At 44.4% G+C, this 24,143-nt stretch overlaps 1 protein-coding gene across 3 annotated transcripts in view; it reads left to right on the top strand.

The window, feature by feature from the left end:
* Positions 1-2,025: 2,025 nt before the first annotated feature.
* The window catches only part of unc5b (unc-5 netrin receptor B), a 50,512-nt gene continuing 28,394 nt past the window's right edge, over positions 2,026-24,143 (top strand). For all 3 annotated transcript variants that reach the window (XM_023425892.2, XM_023425891.2, XM_023425890.2), the window contains exon 1: positions 2,026-2,813. In XM_023425892.2, coding sequence (XP_023281660.1) covers positions 2,726-2,813 — 88 coding nt within the window. In that variant the 5' untranslated portion in view covers positions 2,026-2,725. The remainder of the gene's footprint in view (positions 2,814-24,143) is intronic.

The following is a 24,143-nucleotide window of genomic DNA, read 5'->3' as shown; positions in this document are numbered from 1 at the left end:
GTTAATCCAAACTCAAGGTGCAAGTCATGCAAGAATAAACCCTTTCCGCACTGACCAACAAAGTGACTCAGCAACAGAAGAAATAAATGTTACACTCAGTATGAGTCAGAGTGATAATGCCCATAGAGAGTAGTGTTGTAGAAAGGCAGGAAGTAATAATCTGTGATATTTTCATAGAAATAAATGTCTGGTTTTATTCTTGTCATCATTCAATAATATAGTTTATAGAGGTGACAAATAAAGGAAAAACCAACATTAAAGGTCCCATACTTTACACTTTGTTTTATTTTTTATATTTTTTATATTTCTGGTTCTAACAACCAAAAACAATCTCAATGTATGTATCTCAGACTTCTCTCTAGAGCTCTTGCAACAAAATCCAGTCATTGTTTTTTTGAGTGATTGGATAAAAATATAACAGATATCAGGTAAACACCACCAACCCCATCCTGCAGGGTTGGTTGGTGTGTCTGGGTGGGGCAGGGCTTGGGGCACGGCTGAGAGTGGTGACTGTATAGTTGTGACATCACAAAGTTAAGGAAGTCCTGACGGCTCGTTTTAAGGCTCAATTTCTGAATACAGGCTGTGTGTATTTCTCTGTGGACTGACACAAGTATAGAAGCTGTATATTCAAAAAAGACATGGAAATCTCACTTCATACAATATGGGACCTTTAAGTTTCCAAAACAAGATCAATGCTCTTTGGCAAAGATTCTCAGAGTCTTTGCTCCAACAGACGGATGAACACCAAAAAATATTATATCTTTTGGTGTTTTGATGATGGTATTGGAGCGCACTGTTTCAAGATCTCCCATAGTTGTTCAACTGGGTTGAGGTCTTGCAACTGTGAAGGCCTACCATTTGCATCATCATACAATTTTAATGAGCTGTCGTGCGCCACGTGGAGGCATTTGTACTTGTTATGATTCTCCACCCATTTATTTTTTCTTTTAATTTCTCACCCATCTATACATCATATGCCCAGTTAGTGAACACATTTGCATAGATTTGTTGCTCTATATAATCCAGTGTTGTGTAGGTGTCTCACAGGGAAATCTTAGGGGCAAAGAAACTGACATGTTCCCAGCTTATAGATGAGTGTTGGTAATAAACTGTAGAAGAAATAAGAAGAGGAAGATGAGGAGACTCCACTACATCAAATTCATACAGGCCTTGTTTTAAATAACAGCTGATCTGTGCAGCAACTGAAAGCCTTTGTCATCATTAGAAATAAACTATCTCCATACCAACACAAGACTGATGGGAAGCTGAAGTCTTTAGCTGTACTTTCCTGCCCAATCACTGTTTGGAAAAAAGAATAATCCACATTAAAGCCTCCAAAGCTGTGCCCCCCCCCCCCCCCCCCCCCCCAAATGTGGTGTCCATGCAGTCACCAATCAGACACCATCAGCACTGTCCAGTCACACAGGGGAAACAAGTTCAATAATGAAGAGTAGAGGCAGAAAATCCAGTCAGCTCTCGTCCTCATACATTGGAGACAAGGCTCGTTTATGAAAGGGTGCTCTCTTGTGGCCACCCGGAGGAAAATGTGATCCAGGGATGCAGGAAGGATGGATTGACAGGAAATAATATGCTCTCATAAACCAGGATTGGTGCCACTGGACTCCTTTTATAGAGTCAAGACTGCTATCCACAGACTGTTCATATTTACAGCAAAAGAAGGGGAATTGTCAGTCATTGCATTTGAAGATAGATAGATAGATAGATAGATAGATAGATAGATAGATAGATAGATAGATAGATAGATAGATAGATAGATAGATAGATAGATAGATAGATAGATAGATAGATAGATAGATTCTCATAAAATAAACTCATGAACTCAACCTCATTTGTCTGCAGCTGAAGCTTGGTTGTTCCTGCTGAATCCAGAGCGGTGCTGTTCGCTCTAGGGTCCGGGTTTTCTGTCTCTCCCCTCCCATCTATTTCCTCCTCGCTTGCTACTAGTTTACCTTCACTTGTTCAGCCTTCACTCTGAGAGGAGGAGGAGGAGGATGGTGTATGATTGGCCAGGCGGGGACTGGTAGTCCGGAGGCTGGCGTTGAGCTCCGCGTTGATCCCCGTGTTCTTGTTTACACCTTGCGGACAGGGACAAGACAAGACGCCCAGGAGGGGGGGGGGAGTCCAGTGTGCGACTATCTGACAGCATCGTCCCGTGGTCCTTATTTTGTATGGTCGCAAACCAAGTTTCTGTTTGCTGGGAAATCGGACTCTCTCTCTCTCTCTCTCTCTCTCTCTCTCGTCTGATCCACGTCTCTCCATACACAGCAGCGATGCGTCAAACTTTCTGGTGACTTTTGTGGCACCGCTGCTCTGATGGCTCCGGGTACAAGTAGACCTGGAAATGAAATCCACCAGGAATAGACCCGATCAATTGTTTCTTTACGTCCACAGGGTGTGATATCTACGGAGCTCCTCAAACTTTGATTCCGGACGGAAATTACACCCTTTCAATCTTCCTCAGACATCCACACGCTGCTGGGTGATGGATGTGTTTTGAGCTTTGCAGCCTGTTTGCGTCAAGAGTGAACTATTTACCAACACAACGGCACCTAACATCAGTTACTGGACTTGTTAGTATTTCCTGAGAAATCTATCACCGTCTAAAAGACTTTGCTGGTACAAGAGCCACTTGGTGTGTCAAGAGCACCGCAGGTTACCCCTGTGTGGACGACGAGGTTTCGCAACGGCGTAGCCGGAAAAGATGCTCTCTGTTCGGACGCAGCGTGACCAAGGTCTCGGTCCTCTGGTTCTTCTCCTCCTGTTTGGGGGATATGTCGTGTCTGGCACTGGTAAGTCCTGATATTAAACATCTGTTCGGACTCTAATCATTGTCAAGTACTGTGCACATGTGATATGGCACAGTATTCCCAAAACACACACTCACATGTGGCACAAAACACACACACAGTTAGATTTTTTATTAATTAGACCAGATAAAGTTTAATAGCAAAAAAAAATGTTCAGACTATCTACTTTTACTAAAAGTACCTCGGACTCACCTCCAGACCACAACCTTTGGTTCCATGTGAATAAAAAAAAACTGTCTTGGATCACAGCTTACTTGTAACAGTGCAGGGGTCTGGGGTCTGGGGTGGCGTGCTGACCAGCATTTTTTTTTTTTTTTACCCTCAGCAAAGTCTTCAGCTTTAGACCCGAGCTCAGAGCACTCTTTTCTACTTGGAGCGGAAAAATCAAACTCCCCCGGTGAGCAGGGAGTAATTAAAGTTTTGCTCCATGCCTTCTTGGCCTCTCCTAAAAGAAGCAGCAAAAAGAAGCAGCAAAGCCCTGTGAAAAGTAAGACGGAGCACTTCAAGTGCTCCGGGGGAAGAGAAAGAGAGAGAGTCGTCTCTTTTTTTTTTTCTCATTGCAAGATACAGCATCTAAATATAGTGACACTTGTTTTAAGCTGGGGTGTAGAAGTTGTTTTTGAGACACTGAAGTCACTCAGCTGAGCATGAACCATTAATACTTTTTGAATCATTATTTTCTTCGGTGTAGTATTGCAGTGTGAACAGAGCAGGCTTTGATCAGTGGATTGCCCTGTGTTAATGCCATCAAAGAGTGCAGGCCAGCTCTCAGAGAGATGAAATCACTTGGCACACAGGGCAGGTCACTGTCACTGAGCTGATGGGACAAGACCTGACCACCAAGGTGACTCTGTCCGTCTCCAGTGTTCGATTAATGGTTGCCCCTCAGTGTGGCCTGTTGGTAGCCTGGACGTTTTTCCTCCCCTCCCCTTTTTCCAGATCAGATTGAAATACAAGGCAGAAATCTGAGGGTTTAGTGGATTGTGGATTAAGCTCGGTTTACAGTGGGGAAAAAAAGAACAATGTGGACAACAATGAGTGCAGAATCTACACAAGCTTTGCTAACAGACCACTCCAATAAATAAATCTGACCGTCTGCTGAAGAAGTCAGTTTTTTTTGGTTTGTTTTTTTTTAACTTAATGACAGCTGTAATCTTCTGAGGGACACACTGACTGTCTGTCCAGGTCTGTTGCAACTTCTTTGAATGCCAATAAGAATCCCCGCTGTACCTCCCAAGGTCCTGTGCATGTATTATTCTCCGAACAGTCAGAGCAGAAAAGCAGCTTACGTTTATTAAAATTGTGGACCGTTGTGAAATCCTTGCATGAGAAATGAGAAACGTTGATATAAACAGTGGTGGATTGCAGGGCTGGGAGGAAGAGAGGGGTGGGGGCACTAGGGGACAATAGCTCAGTGTGCCCCAGTAAAGTTTCTGTCTGGGAGAGAAGATATATTTAGAGAATACATGATGGGACAGACAGATTGCATTTATCTTCTCTCCTGTTGTGTGTATGCCCCCCCCTCCCCTCCACACACACACACACACACACACACACACACACACCTCAGCCCTCCTGGCCCTGCCCGTATTCTGGATGTGCTGAGCTCACGTTTCTGCTGTGGAGCTCCTCTTTCTGTGTTGACATACACATTAATTACCAGGACTGCCAGGAACACTTGTCTGGAGTAACCACCCTGCTGTCCACTGTCTCTCTCAGCATGTGTCATTATTAATGACATCAGATTTAGAAAACCGACATACGGCAAGTGTGTTTGCGCGCTGTTTGTGACACATCAGGATTAAATGGAGACGACCAGGTGCCCAGTAAATCTTTTGAAGGGTGGGGAGGGGCCCGGGACTGGTGTCCAGACCGAGGAGGTCAAAGACGGGAGGAGAGCGAGGGTGAGGGTAGCGAAAGGGCAGTCGAGTGTTCAGAGTTAGGGAGCGTAGCATGTCAGACACTCCCAGAGAGGACGGGATGAATAGTGACACTCTTTTAGGATGTGCTGTCTCGTTTGTGTTAAGTGTGGGAATCCTCTTGCTCCTGAATGACAGTGCGGTGGATGCAAGAAGACTCGCGTTCTTTAATATTATATGTGTGCAAGTAAAAGGCTGCTGAAATATTTGTCACCCTCGCGACACAGTTTGGCCACAATTCTGCAATTTTGCCACAGCTTAGATATGAATTTCTTTTTCAATGCACGGAAAGAAAGGAATGTAGCAACAAAGCGAACCTCAAACAAACACCAAAGTAGATTTGGCTTCAAAGACACTCAACAGATTGAGATGTCAGATTAGATTAAAGTGTCTCTGAAACATGTAGTCATAACAAAAGTGCTGCCAGGCTGTTGCATCTGCAAAGATTTAGACAGGTGGTTGGGCACCATGATAAATAAACAGACAGACAGCTCTCTTTGGGCCAGGCCAGAGGCCAGACTAGTTCTTCAGGCAAGTCCTGCTGGCAGACCCGAGCAGGCCACATTCTGTCCTGGAGCAGTGCATTAGTTTTATGGCCGTCAGGCGGCAGGGGATGGGATCGCTGGCCAGCCACGGCCCTCTCTGCTGTATTATTCATATGTGCAAAGTGGTCTTTGTTAATATTTAAAATGTGCTTATGATGCTCAAATTCTCAAGGAGAAAGAGGTGGGAGGGGAGCAGCTGCTCAGCTCTTATTGGCGTAACTGACCCGGGTGGCTACAGGGGGTAGTGAAGGATTTTAGGATACCAATAGGCATTTATAGACTAGATAAAAGAGTGGCAGTTCGAGCAAGTGTGCCAATTGCAGTCGGGGGGCTGTGGCTGAGGATGTGTGTGAACCAAACAAGGAGAGGGGTTACGCGGGGTAACGCTATCCATCTGAAACTGAGGAGGAAAAAACAGAAAGAGGAGATGGAAGAGAAATGAATCCGTGAGAGACACATTGAGATAGATTGATCTCAGGGCATGGCTTTTAAATATCCTTTATGAGAAAAGAGTGGAGAAGAAAACTCCATAGCAGTGGCATTCAAGCGTCATTAAACCTCTGGCACAGGCCACAGAATGAGGCGGCGCATGTGGAGAGGGGGAGAGAAATAGGTGGAAAAGAGTTAGAGGAAGGCAGGTGATGTGCAGCAGCACCAGGTTAAAGCCGGCAAAGCCGCAGAAGAAACAGTGGTTAAGAGAGGAGGATATTGTCGAGGAGGGAGGTGGAGGGTGGAAAGTGAAGAAGAGACACAAATCCACCAGGGGGATGTTTTTATTAAGGCTCTTATCGATGGAGAGAGCTCACAGTATTAAGAGTAGACATGTTTAATGCTTTACCAATACTGTGCATGTTAGATTGGACCATAAATCTGCAGCAAACAGCAAGGGCTCTGTAGGAGGGCAAAACAGCGAGGTAAATGGAGGAGGGCGCTGACTATAAAGAATGGAAAACGGAATTAGTAGCAGAGGAAAGTTTCAAGCAGAGATTGGCAGACCTGAGATGAATATAGTTTTAAGCACAGGTCATTATTTTGCCCTGCAAAGAAAATATGCTCCCACGTTATTTAGAATGTGGGGTGATAATGATATAATCAATATTATAGAGCATGCCAAGTAATTAAAACTGTGTGTGATTCAAAAAGCTCGCAGGAATCCTGTACATAATTATCATCAAGTGAAGCTATTTAAATATCTCATGTAATGCCTTCTTGGATTCTGGTTAAAAATGTCTTGTTTATCTCACACCAGATGGTCTCTCTCCTACCTGCGCACGTTCATTGAAACAAATGATGAAATACGGGAATGTTTCAATTTATTCCAAACATTTAAAGCAATTGATGTTTGGAATTTAAAAAATGTTTTTGATCGGGCTGTTTATCCCAAGGTCGGACGAGTCTTTTTATTAATGGCAATCATGAAATGCATTTTATTCTTTCAATGACGTTTGAATTTGCTTCTAAATAAAACATAAGATATTTTGGCGTGGGTCTTGAAATGGCCAATGAGTGGAGTAAAGAAAAGAAAAAAGTTGAGTGAGAGTGGAGCGAGAGAGGGGGATGGATGGATGGATGCAAAGGGTGGAGGAGGGAGAGTTTCGGTGGCAGATGGGAGCTGAAGTTGCTGCTGGGCCGGCAGGACAGGGTAGTACCCCCTGCCCCTCCATCCTGCCCCGTGGGGGGAGATGGGTGGGGCAGACAGGGAAACAGGAAGAAAACCTCTGTGGGGTTCCATTGTGCTTTAGATGAATAGGAGACTCCAGAGAGCTTTTTCTGCCCCTTTGTGTGGGGTAAAGGGGGTCAGCAGCAGAACACACACACACACACACACACACACACACACACACACACACACACACACCCACCCACAAACACACACACACACACACCCACACACACACACACATATGCAAAATGGAGCCACATCCTCCGATGAAGAGGTAGCATTTACGTGTATAATGGTGGGAGACCTGCTGGGTCACTCGGGAGGAGTGAGTGAGTGAGTGCAGGAATTTTCATTTAAGATCTCAGCAGCACTCTGAGCATCGTGACCAATAGGATCAGGATTCACTACGGGGGGTCGCGTCAGATCCCGAATAAACCCCCTTCACCCTAAGATACACAAGCACACACACACAGACACACACACACATACAGCCTAGACACACACTTGGTAAAAGTGGTTGCGCTGAGGACCATAGATCATAGGCAGTGTCAGCATTTGATTGGCTGTGCTGTGGTCCAGCACTCTGCGTGTGTCCTCATCTAAAAAAAGAAAAAAAAAAAGGGTTTTCAGGGCATGTAGATTTCCCTCATCTTCTTAGCAGAGGCTTTTTTGTCTTCAAAAGGCAGTTGAGTCAAGTCCACTCAGAGCTTAGACCACAGCCAATCTGTTAATGCTTGTGTTTGTGTCTGTTTGTATCTGAGTGTGTCATGTGGGTTTGACTAACTGGAGGAAAATTACGCTTAAAGGGTGTTAATAATGCACTTTCTCTCATCAGGGGAAACGTGCTGCATAAGAAAAAGGCAATGGCAGTTAGTTTTCTTCGGACTCCCTCTTTATGAATTTGGCATACGACGCCACATTCCCCCACATGCACGTTAATAAATTGCCCTCACTTGTCGTCATTTCCCCTTTCCTCTTCCTTCAATCTCCTGATAGTCTCATCAGCCGTATTTATAGCTTTATAGTCTCACATATACCAACCTCTGTCATCCATATCTCACTCACTCCGTCTTTTTTTTTTTTTTTTTTCCAGCCAGCTCTCTTGTGGAGTTTGGAAATTGCTCTTTAGAAGGCAGTGTGAAGAATCCCATTTCTCTGAGCGTAACGCTTATTAGGGTCCCATCTGCCCTCGGGGTACTTACGAATGTAGGGGGTGGGGGTGCGGGGTGTTTGGGTTGTCGTGGGTAGGTAAAGGAGGGGAGCGAGGGGAGCTTTGTCATGCCTTCGTGTAAGTGGATGTGGGTGCCACTGGGGGCTGGTGCGAGGTGGGAAGGGGCTCTTAACACCGCAGAGCACACACTGAGCAGCTGGTGTGTCTAAAGTGGGGGAATGACACACAGACCTCCCTGGAGAAGCGGGCGTATCAAGCGTATGTGCACATATCGCCGGCTGAGGGAGGCGACGGAAATGATCCTGCGTCCTTCTGTCTGCATGGCGTGCAGCTAGGCAACAGCAGGACTTTCAAACAACTTACAGTGCCCCCCCCTTGTGTTTTAAATCAAGGCGAATGATGCTTAATGAGTGTGTTTGTGAGCGTGTGTCGGATGCAGGGAGTGGGGCTTATGTGATTGGCTGCATGTCAGCAGTGTGATGCTGTGTTATTTAATGTAGTGACTGTCGTAGAGTTAAATCACCATGTTTGTCTCTCAAGCTCATTGCCGCTGTCTGTAATGGAGAGTGATTGGCCACTTAATCAGAGGTTAACAAGGGCACACCCAGACCCCTCCTTTCTGTTCCTTGTCTTTCCTTTCCTCGACTCCTTTCTCCTTTCCTTGTCTCTCATTTCCTTTTCTTTCTCTTCTTTCTCCTCTTGTCAGTTTGAGCTTTAAAGATTGTGCTTAAGGAAAAGGTCTGCTGTGCCGTATCTAGCTTCATCCCCAAAACATATGCAGACACATACAAACACGCGAAGTAGGGGATATAATCCCTGTTTCTGCTCAGACACTCTTGGATCACAACCACAGCAAAGAGAAGAGTGTAAGAATGAGATCTGCCCTCGTCCACCCTTTAATTCCTCCACCCGTCTCCAGCTCCAGGACTTAATTCTTATTTCTCCTCCAGAGGCTTTGACTGGGAGCCTCCGAGCGCACAGTAAAGATTCTGTTCTCGCCTTTAGATGCAGGTCTTAATCAAGGACTGACAGGCTCCTCTTGGCGCCGTTTGTGTGTTTGGCATGGGTGTTTATGTGCGCTGGGTGCACGCTGATGCGAAGTCAGCCGTATTGCTTCGCTTTTACTCCCTTTTCTGCATGGGTCAGAGTGGGGTCACACTCCCAGCCTCAATCAGCACACAGCTCTCGTACACACCCCATCTCTCGCGCTCTGGCAGCCGTTCTGATTGCACAGGAGGAGACCTGGTTTGTCTCCTCCCGGTGCATTCACCACGCCAGGTGTACGCGGTGTGCGCTGCGGAATGCCGCCAGATATCAGTTGCGGAAGAGTTAGGAATCGTTTTAAATGAGCGCCATGTGCGAAGGAGTGATGGGACGACGTCTGCTCTAATGTGGCAGATGTACCTGCATGTAATTAAGGTTAGATTTAAGTGTATGAGCTCACACATGCATGAAGTGTGTCAGCGGGTGTGTGTTTCAAGCCTCTTACCTGCTGCTGACCAGATGGGCTCAACAGCCGACCTCACACTTACCTCTCCCCGCCATTCCGCTTAGATTAGCTGGTGAGCTGAGCTAAGGCACACAGCCATTATAATGGACACATCAGCACCCCCCCCCCCCCCCCCCACACACACACACACACACACACACACACCCCTTACAACGCCCGATCCTGCACACACACATACAGATAGACACACATAAAGCACATGTACACAGTCCTCATTCTTCACGTAGGATATTTAGGATGACGATACACTGTGTGTGTGTGTGTGTGTGTGTGTGTGTGTGTGTGTGTGTGTGTGGCTGGCTGGCTGGCTGGCTGGGCAGCACCCGTGGCCTGCTGTTTATAGGGATTATGAAAGCAGATGGACAGCCATGCTGACTGGTGAGGGTTCATTAACTCTGGGAGTCTCTGCTCTGACTCTGCCGCTGCTGTTGCACAGCTTCACTTGTCTCCAATCCTCTCAGCAACAAGCCATGCTGTGTGTGTTTCTGTGTGTGTGTGTGTGTTTGTGTGTGTGTGTGTGTGTGTGTGTAGGTACAGCAGCTAGAGAAAGCACCTTGCACGGGCAAAGGAAAGCCACATAGATGTTTATCGATCGGGAATGGATGAGAGCTGAAAATTTGTGCGTGATTGGTTTACATGGAGCCGATGCAGCGGCCGCCACTTTTTGGTTGTTGCGCTCTCTGGTGTCATTATGTTAAACTGCTTCTAGATTAACGTCATTTGTATTGAAACATTCTTTGTGACATTTTGTGTCAAAGAGTTTTTTTTTGTGCATCAAAGGAAACAGGAGAAACATGTTTCATGTAATCTAGTTTCCAGCAAGGAGACGTCTGAAGACTTATGATTTAGCGTGATGCAATATCTTCAGCAGAGGACCATTTCCATGACATTTCACTGCTCTGCCAGGGGAGATGAATAGGTATAGTTATAGTGGGTCATTAAACACTGAGCGGTGTCTCTCTGTCTATAGCTTCAACCTTCACGCTGCAGCCAGCTCCTGCCCTCCTCTTCCACGGCTTAATAAAGGAAACATGGATCACGTAGGGACAGACAGACATACCTGTGGAGAGCCAGACAGGCCGACAGACGGACTGGCAGATTCCTGGGCAGATGGGTTGTTTGGAGCCCCCCTCCCGAAGGGCCTTGGTGCCATCAGACAGACAGAGGAGTAGTTTGTCACTAGGGATGGGAAAGGAGAACGGGTTACAGTCCAGAACCAGGAATCGTATCGGAATCTCCCAGCTTATCATTGGCATGTTTTTCTGCTGCTGGAGACTTGCAACAAGGAGTAATCACGGTGAAGATGAAGAGACGGTCCAAAGCATGGCTTCATTTCCCGAAGGAGTAAAAAAAAAAAAAAGATCATTTCAAGTGAGCCAGCAACATGCTGAAACATCTTTCTACGCAACATGGGCTCAAACTCCAGGAGTGCCGTGTATTTGAAACGCTATGCACCGCTTCCCAAGCCGCACGTCCACAGCATTTCCCATACACAGGCTCTACCCAAGCAGATTAACTCACTCAGTTTCAGCTGAGGTAAATCTTCCATTAGAACGCCTTATTTCACATCATTTTTAGCCACACACCTGTCTGAGCTGTGTGCGCTGCAGTAACTCAGTGAGGAGTAGAGGCTTCTCTGTGTGCAGCCGCCAGCTATAGCCTGAATAACTGAGGGTAAATATCCTACGTTATAATAACAGTAGCTCCATGCTGGCAGGGTTTGCAGAATTTAACTAAGAAAACCTAAATGAAAACAGCAGTGAAACAGTGGAGCACCTGAGTCATACTGTTTACACTGTGTTCAGATTCAGAGATGATAAAACAGTTGCACTGATGCTGAAAACCTGCGCACAGGCCTACTTTTTTCCCACACAGAAAATTGATCAGGAATCATTAAGGGAATCAATAAAGACTCACACTGATAAGCAGAATTGATAATGGCATTGGGATCAATAAAATCCCATCCCTATCAATCACCCAGGGTCATGGCGGCTTAGCAGGGATGTGACCGGGACTATGAAAACAAAATCTTTGAAAACAGTAAGAATATAGTAACTAATGATTGTTTTCATTATCAATTATGATGCTGATTATTATTATTATAGTTTATTAAATGTCAGATAATAGTGAGAAATTCTCATTAATATTTCCCAGAGCTCTTTAAATTGTTTGTTTCATTCAAAATCAAAGATATTTAATGTATCATGGCAAGAAACAAAGAAAAGCAAAAAACTTCCTCGTCAAATTCTAAATTTTAAAAAAGAAAACAAAAAAAAAACCACACAGATAAAACAACAACACAAAGATTACCAACTCAACAGACCCTCAGAAACAAAAGGATATCTTTCTGGTGTTTTGCCCCCAGTGCTCTTGAGAGTAAATAACGCCAGTAACTGAAAAATATTGGAGTTTTGCAGTCAAACAGCAACAGATTGTAACTTCACTGCAGCTCTTGTAGCCTTTGTGATGAGGTAAGGGAGGCTTTGTGTTCGATTTAGGCCAGGAGAGTATGAATGGAAAAAACACACACACACACACACACACACAAAAACAAACAAAAAAAACAGAACATTTTCGTGTGCATGTCAATGTCCACCTACGCCTCTGTCAGTACCAGTGTGTGTGTGCGTGACTTCATATGCGCGTGCGCGGTCTGATGAGTGTGTGTGTGTGCTGAGATGCTGTCGCTCATGGCATCCCTCTTCATGCTGTTGTGAGCGTGAGTTTGTGAGTGACAGTTATACAGTGGCGAGGAGTGTGTAAATCTCCTTCCCTCTAAAGCGCTCAGCAGTGGGCCTTACATTAGCACAACAATTTACACATCTGTCCTGAGGCGAAGAACAGGCAACTCTGAGAATAATGAAATAGAGACTGTGTGTGTGCATATGTGTGCATGTGTGTGTGTGTGTGTGTGTGTGTGTGTGTGTGTGTGTGTGTGTGTGTGTGTGTGTGTGTGAGAGAGAGAGAGAGAGAGATATCAGTAGAGGTAGGAGAGACTCTGTAAACAAGAGACAGAGGAGGTTTATTAAAACCCCACCACCACTCACCATCCTTTTGTCCTTCCTTTCTCTGTGTCCTTCACCTCCTCTCCCCCTCTTTCAGTCAGAGGAGCGATTACATGCCTCTGTCTCTCTTGTCTTTCATCTCTCTCCGTGAGGAGGAGAGGAATGAAGGTCTTCTGTGGCGTGTAATTACACAGAGACATCCTGGATGAGGGCGTCTGTCTCCACAAACAAAAAAGAGCCCCCCCCCCCCCCCCCCCCTTCCTAAATACCTTTTGATAGGGGGTGATCTAAAAAGAGACATTTAAGTGCCTTTGATCCACCACAGGGCCCTTGTCTTTACCTGCCACTTATGGACGCCTAATAAGTACTATCACAAGTCTATTTATTTCATTAGAAGCACTGACACTAACATATGCGTGGCTCGGCTCCAGCACCATGGGAATGATGTACACAGCTCCTCCATTCATTTTAAGTACATAGTCATAATCATGACACATTTACTGGACGCTGTTCCGATCTTGTCCATGAGTCATATTGCTGAATGATTATGGAAGGACGGATTTTTACAGGCTTACATTGGTATTGGCTCATCCTTTAATTGGCCCAAAGCACATTTGCATTCCAGGAAGGTAATAATGAGGCTCTTTGGAGGCACTTTAAATGAGAAAGTCATTGCACTCTGACTTAACTCAGCTCATAGATGTGATGATGCCTCCAGATGGCTTTTTTACTGAGTGTGATATGGCCATTTCGTGTACATGATCATACACTTACCCAACACTTTGGAAATAGCTAACTTCCTAGCAGGGCCACTGGTCTCTTGTTGCCCATTTTTGCATTATAGAATTTTTAATTGCTTTGTATTTCGTACTCGCAACAGAAGAGAAATGCAAATAGAGCAGAAATATAAAAGCCTGTCTGTGTTGACGCTGATTGTTGTTCATCATGAATCTAGTGGCCGAGTGTTGTATGCAATTAAAGATTTTATTTTATTTTTTTGTCCCTCCTTCTTCAGCACCTTTTTTCTGTTTGTATCAAAATGTACGTTTGAGTGTTGAGTGGGAAGCAAGCAGAGGTCATACAGTGTGGTTTGACATTCCGCAGAGGTCGCCGAGGTCAAGCAGCTCTCTGTTCGAGAGATGGAGTCGGACTGAATGTGTTTAACGTGTCTTTTTTACTTGTGTAAATCCGCCCCCATTCACGGAGACTTAACTGTTTCTCTGAACTCGCTGGGAGATGAAGTGAGTGCTCTGGTGCAGCTCAAACAGACTTGGCGTCAGACAATAGACCAGGGTCTTCTATTGCACTTAGCTGAAGCTGCTGAATAGACTCTGAATAGACCTGCAGTGGTGTGGCCATGCAGCTGCTGGACAATAGCCTGCTCAGCAGAAAGGCAGCCGGTGACCTCGAGGTCTGCTCCGGCCCTGTCCACTCTGATCCCTGAACCCTCAGCAGATAGTCAGCACCACAGCAGAGACCCTGCAGTAAACGGAGCAAATCAACCGCAATCACAGTTTGGAGCTGTAAACATATGCAGTACAGCCTCAGGTCTTTCACAATTAAGGAACAGGGCATGCTCTTTTTTTGTGGAGAGTTAGATGAGATCAATACCCCTCTCATATCTGTCGCTACTCTTAATATGCAGCCTTGTTAGCTAAGCTTAGCAAAAATACTGGAAGCAGGGGGAAGTAGTTAGCATGGTTTAGTCCAAATATTAAAAAAGGGTTTAAATGTTACTACTTAACACATGATATCTTTCTTGTTTAATCCACACACAAACAGAAATGCAATAGTGAAAAGTTGTGGTTTTATGGGAAGTTACATACTGGAATTGGAATTTCTTGGCCAGATGCACTGACTTCCTGATGACACCGTGAAGTTGTCAGACATCCAGAAGCTCTTCCAAAAGGTCAAACTATTCTTTAACTTTTGACTTAGACTGCATGTTTTTTTTGTTTGTTTTTTTTTGTTTTAAGTTCATACATATAAGGGCAGCATGGTGGTGCAGGGGGTAGCACTGTCGCCTCACAGCGAGAAGGTTCTGGGTTCCCGGGCCTGGGGCCTTTCTGTGTGGAGTTTGAATGTTCTCTCCGGGAACTCCGGCTTCCTCCAACTGTCCAAAAACATGCACATTAGGTTAATTAGTGACTGTAAAAGTGCCCATAGGTGTGAATGTGAGTATGAGTTATTTATCTCTATATGTCAGCCTTGTGATGGACTGGCGGCCTGTCCAGGATGTTCCCCCGTCCTCACCCAGTGTGAGCTGGGATTGGCTCCAGTGCCCCTGTGACCCTATAAGGATAAGCGGTATGGATGGATGGATGGATGGATGCACACATGATCAGTGTGACTCTGCTACATGTGCTAATGTCTTGTCCAGTTCTCCTAGCGACACTGAAATCAGTGATGATGAGGTGCTTATTTTGCGTTTGGCAGTGCACTCAGAAAATTTTAAGATGTGAGTTCTTAGTAAAAACAGGCAAACTGAAATCACAGACACACACTTTTACTGACCCGCTCATCTTTCTTTTTTCAAGCAGACTAGTGGCAGATAAGTGTTTCACACACTTAAAACTATGTAGCTGCACCTAAAATGGATAATGGCTTATAGGTTTTTGTCTAACTGGGTGGGGATTTATTTTAAGATATGTGGATCACATTTGGAAATGAATTCACTCCGTTTGGCTTCAGGAATCCATCAGACTGAGGGAATCACTCTTTCTGTTTGAGCAGGAATAGGAAGCATTTTATTCTGCTTTAATAATAGCAACTCTTTGAGCCTCAGACATACTCTCATTTCCTAAAATAAACACCATCGCCACTCTTACACTCAAAATCAAACACAACTTCACACAAATTCCACTATCAGGAATAAAAACATCCACAGACGCACAAAGCGACGCAGCGTTTGATCACAAGCGGCCTCCCCTCCTCCCCATTTGTGTTTATTCTGGGGATTATTCTGACCTAATCTCTTTAGAGCATAATTCAGATTAGATTTTGTGTTATTATTATTGCTATGTCCATTCCCTACTGTCCTGCTGGGATTTCCTGACTGCCGTAGTGCTCCTGTGTTTGGAAAATTGATTAAAACTGCTGACCACTGCCCTAGATAGCGTAGGCTCCAGAAAAAGTGGATGAAAAAAATAAAAGCGAACACAAATGATACACTGCTGCATTTTCTAAAAAACATGTATTCTCAAACAGAACTGTGGGAGTACATGCTGAGCACAGAGGCAACCAAATGTAGAAATCCCCCCTTTGATTCAATTATCCTGCATCGATCTACAGTGAAGCAGCAGGGATAATCTTATTCATAAATGTTTAACAGTACACTAAAATGCAACTTTTGCCTTGACCAACCAGTTACTGGGAGTTTGCTTTGAACTTAAAATAACCATAACGAGAGCAAGAAAAAAACAGCAAGAAAAAAAACAAACCCCTAAATCCTCTTTTAATTACCTGAAGCAAACGTCTGTATGTGCGCAGTTAAAGATGGAGCTCCATCTGTATTTGAGCTTCCCAAAAGTCGCTCAACAATTTGATATTCAGACGTCATGTTGCATTTTCAAGATAAAGTTGCCATCTGCCTTTTATCTGTGTCTAAGCTCGGAATCTGAACAAGTGAAGCCTTGAATAAATTACAGTATATTCGCAAAAATCACAGTGAGTGCAGAAAATAAAAATACATTCCCTGTCCTTCATTAGCACTGAAGGTCCAAACTTTTGTCTCTATTTTCTTGCCAAAAATACCTTCGTAAAAACCGTGCAAGAGTAAGATTTTGCTGCAATAATTGAGCCAAATGACAGTGAATCATTGCATAAAAGTACTCCTTTGTATATGTATACTTCCTTCTCCCATGATTATTTTTTCAGCTTCATTAGACAAAAATCCATTTAAGTAACTTTTGCACCAAAAAAAAAAAAAAACGGTAAATACATTTCTGCAACAGTAAGTACCGACATTCACCTTTCACAGACACATACACTAGTTCCCTCAGGCCCAGAAATACGCAACCTGCACTTTCGTCTTTCCATTGCTCCCCTTTGCTTACTTGTTTTTCTCAATTAAGATGAATTATAGAATTGCATTGGGGAGCAGGGACAAGGAGCGGTTAGCCCAGAGGCACTCAGTCAATGAGTTGGAGAGAGAGAAACAGAGTGCTGTGGATATTTTGGTCTGTGCGCCTCACACCCCTCAGATTCCTAATGGACCACACGATATGCAGCGTCCGCCAAACATATGAGAGCCCGTGCATGTGCGTAAGCAGGAGAGAGAGAGGGCGGGAGGAAGAGGAGGTGAAGCTCGGGTTTATTGCTCATATGTGGAGATGGAGGAGATGAAGGCAGTGAGGCTGGGGAGGGGCGCGGGGGCTGTGTTTGTGCTGGCTGTTGGGGACTAGCAGAAAGACTGGACTGCAGTGTATATTTCATTAGTATTTTCTCCTTCAGAGGCCCAGGTGTGTGTCACAGCTCCTTCTGTTGGCAGCCGAGCACCAGATGATTAGATGAGCTGCACCTCAGTAAATGGATACTATTGATCTCCACACCTTGTTATATGGAACACCTCAGAACATGATGAGTCTAAGACAAGACGGCATGATGAATCTCACGCTGTCCAAAATTGCCTCTTCTGCTCAGCTAACTTTCTCTCTTTTTCATCTTCACCCTCCTTAAGTACACAGGTAGCTTCACTTCATCCCATCCACGTTGCTTCCCCGTGTCTTTCTATCCCTCTTTCCTTCTTTTTTTTTAATTTGCCCCACTGATTGCTTTCAGTGTCTCACCAGCCATTAAAATGACTGCAGACTGTGTAATGTATATTAATGTAATGTGCTTGTACTTTTAAAGTAGTTTTGCTGTCCATGCTATAATTTTTCATGGGGAGAAAACACAGTAGGGAGCCCCTGTGTCAGGCAATTAAATTGAGATTGTAACGCGTTGTTTTCCCACATACTATACGTGTGCAGAGTAGTCATGCTGTCTGTGGCTCAGAGCGGGGGCCACCTAAGGGGAGCCTATCACAGATAGAGATGACAGGTCAAGGGTCACAGAAAGGTGAGGCCAAAGCACAGGCATGTGCATGAAGCCCTGATTTTTGTTTTTTTATCAGTTGTTATGCAGCAGAACCATGACGGTACTATAATATTGAGCAATGAAGCCTGGGATGTAGAATTATCAGAGGGCTGTGACCTCTGACCTACAGATTTTCCGTGGATAAATTGCAGTGTTGCAGTGTTGTAGGTTATGAGGGCACCAGTGTGATATGAATCCTGAATGTTATGAACTAGCTGCTGTGTGCTGCCGACTTGATAGTCTGTCATAAATTTCACTTAATGCATATTTACACAGAAGCTGCATGCACACAGCGTCTCATTTCATTCACATCAATCATTTGCTGTTTGCTCTTTGGTGTGTAACTAGCGTGTTAACTATTCAAACAGGCCTAATGTTATTATTGCGCATGTGATGTAACTCACAATACTGACAGAATAGCGTTGTATATCTCGCATGGGTTCTGTAATCTCAACTACAAACATGGCTCACCTGAATGTTCTCCAGCCGCACATCCTCAACACTCTCTTGCACACAGCAAAAGCTGGTTCTTTGTTGTTGGGGAAAATAGAAGTTGTGAAGTCAGTCATGCTGAATAGATTGTAAATTGTGGGAAAGATATAAACACCTTTATGTTTGCAGCGTGCCATTGTGCCTCACAAATGACCCGATTGACCGCAGCCATATGAGGGTCAAGCAGTTCTATTCTTAAGCTTTCCAGCACAGTATGACCATTCAAGAGCTGCACTGTTGTTGCTCTATGGACCATCAGTATTAGGGATTTTCTATCCCGAGACATCTGGCGAAAGAAAATAGAAAGTTTAGAATTGGTACTGTCACAGCACCTGCATACTCTATACTGAGCCTGTAAAACACTTTATCTGTTTAACACTCCTATAATCAATATTTTTGTATTGATAGAGGATCAGATGACTATTTGTTAAGTCAAAGGGGTCACTCGTGCAGTCTCCTTTAGCTCTACAGAGCATTTTAACATCTTTAAACTTTGTGTTTTGGTTTTCTGGCCCACAACTTCAATTCTCTGGCTCGGTGTCAATGCTCTCACCGGTGTCGTTTTCAGCTGTAGGAGTAAGCTGCTTTCATCAAGTCCCCACTGTGTGCTACATGCTCAGCACCAAACCCCAGGAAGGTGTTAGCCACTAGGTAGCGAACATAGTGGAACATTTAGCAGCTAAGAGCCATCAGTTTTCCCTCAGGAGTTGGTGGAAACCAAAGAAGAGCTAAAAGGAGAGTTCTTTTTTGGATTATTATTATTATCAATAAAAAACTGTTTGCTAACTGTTTGCTATATCATCTTAAAAGGTAATAATAGTGGTATGTCAGTCTTGTGTTTACAACTTGTTAGTAGTAGCCAAAGTGGCCAAAAATAATCAATTTAATCTATTTATGTACACTGCTGTTCACTGTCAGGAAGTGGTTTGTCTATTGTCTCTGTCAGTTTTGGGATAGGAGCAGAAGCGCTGGTTCTGTAAAGCTCTTTTGGATTTAAGTGTCCACCACATACCACAAATTTAACATTAATGTTATGTGGAGCTGAACAGAGCGTTTGCTACTGTTTGGCTGGAGCTCATGTCTTACCTGTGTTTTCGTTTTATTGTATTGTGAGTCTTTGATGCGGGATCTTTGGGTGGCGTCAGTGCTCTGAGCCTAGAATTCCCAAAGCGATTATACAAAATTAATCTATGTGAAGCAGAATAATCCAGACTACTAAAGGGGAGATGGGCCTCTGTGGTGTGTGTGTGTGTGTGTGTGTGTGTAAGAATGTGTGTGTTTGTGTGGTTTTAAACCCCCCATATATCATCTATAAACATTCCATACATAGACCCATAAATCCCACAGGATAGATTCTAATCAGATCATATGCTGCGAGTGTGCTCTTGTTAATGCTGTTTGTGTGTGGATCCAGCGTACACACAAATAGTTCCAGTCCCTACCTGTCACACTCTGTTATCCATCATAGCCGTGGATTAAGCAGCTGACTTGCTTCCACCTTGTCAGATTTCAGACAAAGCAGCTTCAATAGTTATATTCTTCATGCGTACCATTTTTTTGTTACTTTCACCCACTTCTTTCTTTTCAGGTCTGTGCGTGCGAGTTTTTTATCTGCTCTCAAAGCAGAGCTCTTTCCTCGGCTTTTTCATCCTTAAGTAATCAATACTGGTCCTATGAATCCAGGTCATCTTGGCTCCTGTGGCTTCTCAGTCTCTCGCTCCGTCTTTATTAATCTCTGTCTCTCTCACTCCCTCTTTTCCTCTCTCTCGTACGCTCTCTCCATCTTTGTCTTGTCCCTCTCTATTCTTGTCTCTTTTTTCCTCTTCCGTCCTCACGTTCTGTCTTCTTCCTCCCACTCTCCCCCTCCTGAAAAATTACTTTGCCCATCTGGACAGAGCCCTGCGCGGCCGTTACACTATTAGTCCTCGTTTGGCAGTGATTAAAAATAGATCGGAGTAGCGAGTCAGAATTAGTCAAGACTTTTCTTCCTCTCCAGCCCTCTTTTGTCTCCACTCGTACAATGAACTCTATTGGCTACTGTTAAAAATGGATCTCAGATTGAAAGTGAAAAGTTAGCAAGAAAGTGTGTGTGTGTGTGTGTGTGTGTGTGTGTGTGTGTGTGTATGTGTGTGTATGTGAGCAGCTGTGTGTGTTTGTCAGTGAGTATGTGTACCGCCTGCGGACCTCTTCGCTGGGTGCTGTCTCACGTCGAGCGGTGTGTTTGAGAGGCTTGTCGAGGTAAAGCTCCTGTCAGCGCCTGGCCAGAGGGAGTGTACTGATGAAAGGCCTCTTCATCATCCTAATGGGATACACAAACCTCTTAACCAGCACTGCTGCCATGGCTTCGGCTGGGTGAAGCTGAACAGAGAGATAGAGAGAGAGAGAGAGCAAGAGGGGAAGAGGGAGCACTGAGTAACTAGCTGGGCCACACACATACACACACACACACACACCAAGGACCACACTGAAAACATACACAAGTGCACCGGTCATAAAAATAAAAATGTACAGTGTAAACAAAACAATGCTGTTGGGAGTCAGAGCAGAGGAGGAGTCGTGGCTCTGTGCGGCCTCTGGTTTGTGAGAGGTTCAGTGGGCCATGGCCATTAGGATCCGGGACAGAGAGTTAATGCCCTTCTGTCCACTGGAACCACGGCCATGCCCCCCCCCCCCCCCCCCCCCCCCCCCCCACTGGCATAGATCCAGGGTGATGGGACAAGGACCAGAAAAACGTCAGATTATACTTTTGATCATGTCAGTCCATTTTATTTCTTTGCACACATGAATTTAACGTGCAAGGAAAACCAAATAGCAAATAACAGAATTACCACCTGCTGTTGTATTCCTCTGCCAACCAACCAGGTTGCTGGAAATATGATCACAATCTCCCCTTCCTGAGTTACAGCACTGAATAATGGCCATGGTGTTTTTGCAGAACATTACGATGTCACAGAGATGTTGACCTTTGACTATTTGGATATAAAATGCCATCACTCCATCACTGTATCCTTTTAGACATTTGTAATAAATTGTATCATAATTAATGTATGAATTCTTGAGTTATGATGAGTGTTTTGTGAGGTCACAGTGACCTTGACCTTTGACCTTTGACCACCAAATTCTAATCGGTTCATCCTTAAATCCAAGTTTGCACCAAATTTGAAGAAGTTGAGTTCACACACTCATGAGGATGAGGTGTAATAACCAGTAAACACTTACTATCAATAAATGATCCATTGTTTTTGTTAATGACCAAATACGTGTAAAACTAGACATTCTCCTTTTACCTGATGAACATCGGCATGTTAGCATTGTCATTGTGAGCGTATTGCTGATGTTAGCATTTAGCTCAAAGCACTGCTGTGCTTCAGTGTAGCCTCACACAGCCGGTAGCGCGGCTATGTGACACTTAGGCTTGTTAGATAAATGATAATGTGCTGGAACCTGCTCACACGTCTTCTGTTTCTGCCAGTCAAAAGCCCCAAAAGCCCAAAAAGCTTCCCCTCAAAATTTCTTCAGTTTTTCAATGTTTTGTATTTTGCTCATGAGAATGGAAAAAAAAACTTTTTGGAGTCTTTTTCTGTGGAGTGGGGTTTGTAGGATCTGGAGACTTTGCTGCGTGCTGCAGTTTGACCCCGGCCAGAGGAGAACACAGAGTCCGGGGTGTGGCTCAAAGCGTGAGCTTGCTGCAGGGGGTGACAGACAGAGGAGAGAGGAAGAGAAGAAGAAGAAGAAGACGAAGCCAGTGAGAGATCAGGAAAGAGTCTCTCATCATTATTGTCACAGTGTTGCACACTCTGGCCACTCAGTGTCACCATCAGTCTGTGCTGGCCCTGGGCGTCTGGTTGGTGACACTCTGCCTCTCCTTCCATCCATCTCTCCCTCTTTCAGCTTGTGCACACACACACACACACACAAGCACACTTTCTCTCCCATTCACAGCCGACTGTTTTATTTGTCTATGCCAAGGGGATTTTGTCATGCTCTCTTCATCACCGCTCTCCATCACGGCCATTCCTGCCAGTCCAGTCATACTGGTCCTGGCCCGAGGCTCAGGGATGTCCTCATTTCCGCTCCAGCCCAGTCCCCCGTCCTGTCCCTGGGTCAAGGACACGTTCCAGTAGCTGCACTGAAAAGCAGCGAAAAACTTTTGACATCAGACAGGAACCATAGCCTCATGAATGATTGATGCGCAAAATGCTGACTCATCACACTGGGGACAGAACCGATATTTTGACCTGAAACATAACAAGATTTACATTTGTAGTGTAGAGCAGAGACACACACGGGCAGGTTGCAGATAACTTAGCAGCGATGCTACCAGCCCCTTTGTGCGATGAAGAGTCTTCAATTCTCAGTGTTTCACAATCTGTTAGCGGCTGAGATTGCCAGATATGGAGAAGCTGGCCTGGCCTCAAGTGATAGTCTGTGAGATGCTTGTGCTTTAGTTATTACTTCTATGTTTTGGTGCTGCACTGCGCTGAGATTACCTGGCAGTCAGTGTGGTATGTTTTTCCCTTTGTATCTTGAACTGCACATTTCCATCTGAAGTTTGACTTCCTCTGGGTTTAGATTTTTTCCTTTCCTTTCCTTTTTTTTCTTTCCCTTGGTTTGGAAAAACAAAAAGTGCCACGATAACTTTTTCAATATTTTTTTTTCTTTTTTCTTTTTTCTTGAAAATCTAAGGAATAATGACTTAAGATCAAAATAGGGCAACAAACGTGCAGCGTAGACCCAGATTTGGTTCACTGAAACAAAAGGTCTGGGTGGAAAACTCGTCTTTCTCCTTTTCTCCTTTGGCCTGATTTGAGCGAGCGTGTCTGAGTTGAGGCAGGGAGGGAAATATATTTTGAGAGAATGATGAAGTGAGGTACAAAGGGAGTGAAGGAAAAAAGATCAAAAGGATAAAACAGACATTTGCTTCTGCACAGCACTACTTTTGCTTACAAGCCCCCCACATTCTGCAGGGTGAGGAGGTTGAATTGCTCCTCTATCTTCTTCCGTCCCATTTGTCCTCCCTGCTATCGCCACATCACCTCACATCATCTATCCCCTCCAACATGGATTTTCTTCCTATTAGTGCCCTAATCTTTTCTGTTCCTTGCCTACCTCTCTCGCTCTGCCTTGCCATCTGTCTATTTCTATCTTCATCTTTCTCGTTTTTATTTTAATATCTTGTTAAAATCGGACTTGTTTTTAAAGAGTTCTTGTTAATAATGTTATCCAAGCCTTCTTGTGCTATCCAGCAATTTGATATCATTGTATATATTTAATTTTTAATCGTCAAGTAAGTTTTGCCAATGTCTTTGCTTGTAGCCTGTTTACATTGACTGGTACATTTCACAAATTTCCAAAGCTCACAAACCATATCTCCCTCACACACACACACATACACACACACACACACACACACACACACACAGAGGCTAGCCCACAGCATGTTGCTTGTTGTGCACCGCATATCTAGGGATTTCTCTGATGCAAGGGGACGCAATGAAGGAACAGAGTGACGCCAACCCCGCTGTGTTTGTGTGTGGTGTGATCATGCATCTGTGCATGTACATGAGTGGTTTTTTTTTGGTTTTTTTTCATCTCACTTTGTTTTTCAATGTGTTGTCACCTCTGTCACAATCACTCGGTAACTAGTTATTTGTGAGTGGAGATGTCTGCATCATTTTGTCATGTGGTGTACACATTCATGACAGCAAGGTCTGCTCGTGTCTTCGTATATACCGTCTAACCCTCTGTTTGTGTGTTTGTGTGTGTATGTGTGTGAGAATTCATGTGCACGGCCCGTCGATCCGCTGTCAATCCGGCTCATCTCCTCATCTGTTCATTAGCATGACAGAGGAGCTCTTCTGCCAAAGCAGTTAGTCACAAGAATCAGCCCCTGTCACAACACATTACAGCAGCAGGCATCTCTAATAGCAC

Source organism: Seriola lalandi, unplaced genomic scaffold, assembly GCF_002814215.2.
Source record: "Seriola lalandi dorsalis isolate HSWRI2012SDOR001 ecotype SW California unplaced genomic scaffold, Sedor1 jcf7180002054795, whole genome shotgun sequence".
Classification (NCBI taxonomy): domain Eukaryota; kingdom Metazoa; phylum Chordata; class Actinopteri; order Carangiformes; family Carangidae; genus Seriola; species Seriola lalandi.
This window is presented reverse-complemented; position numbering and strand designations above follow the sequence as displayed.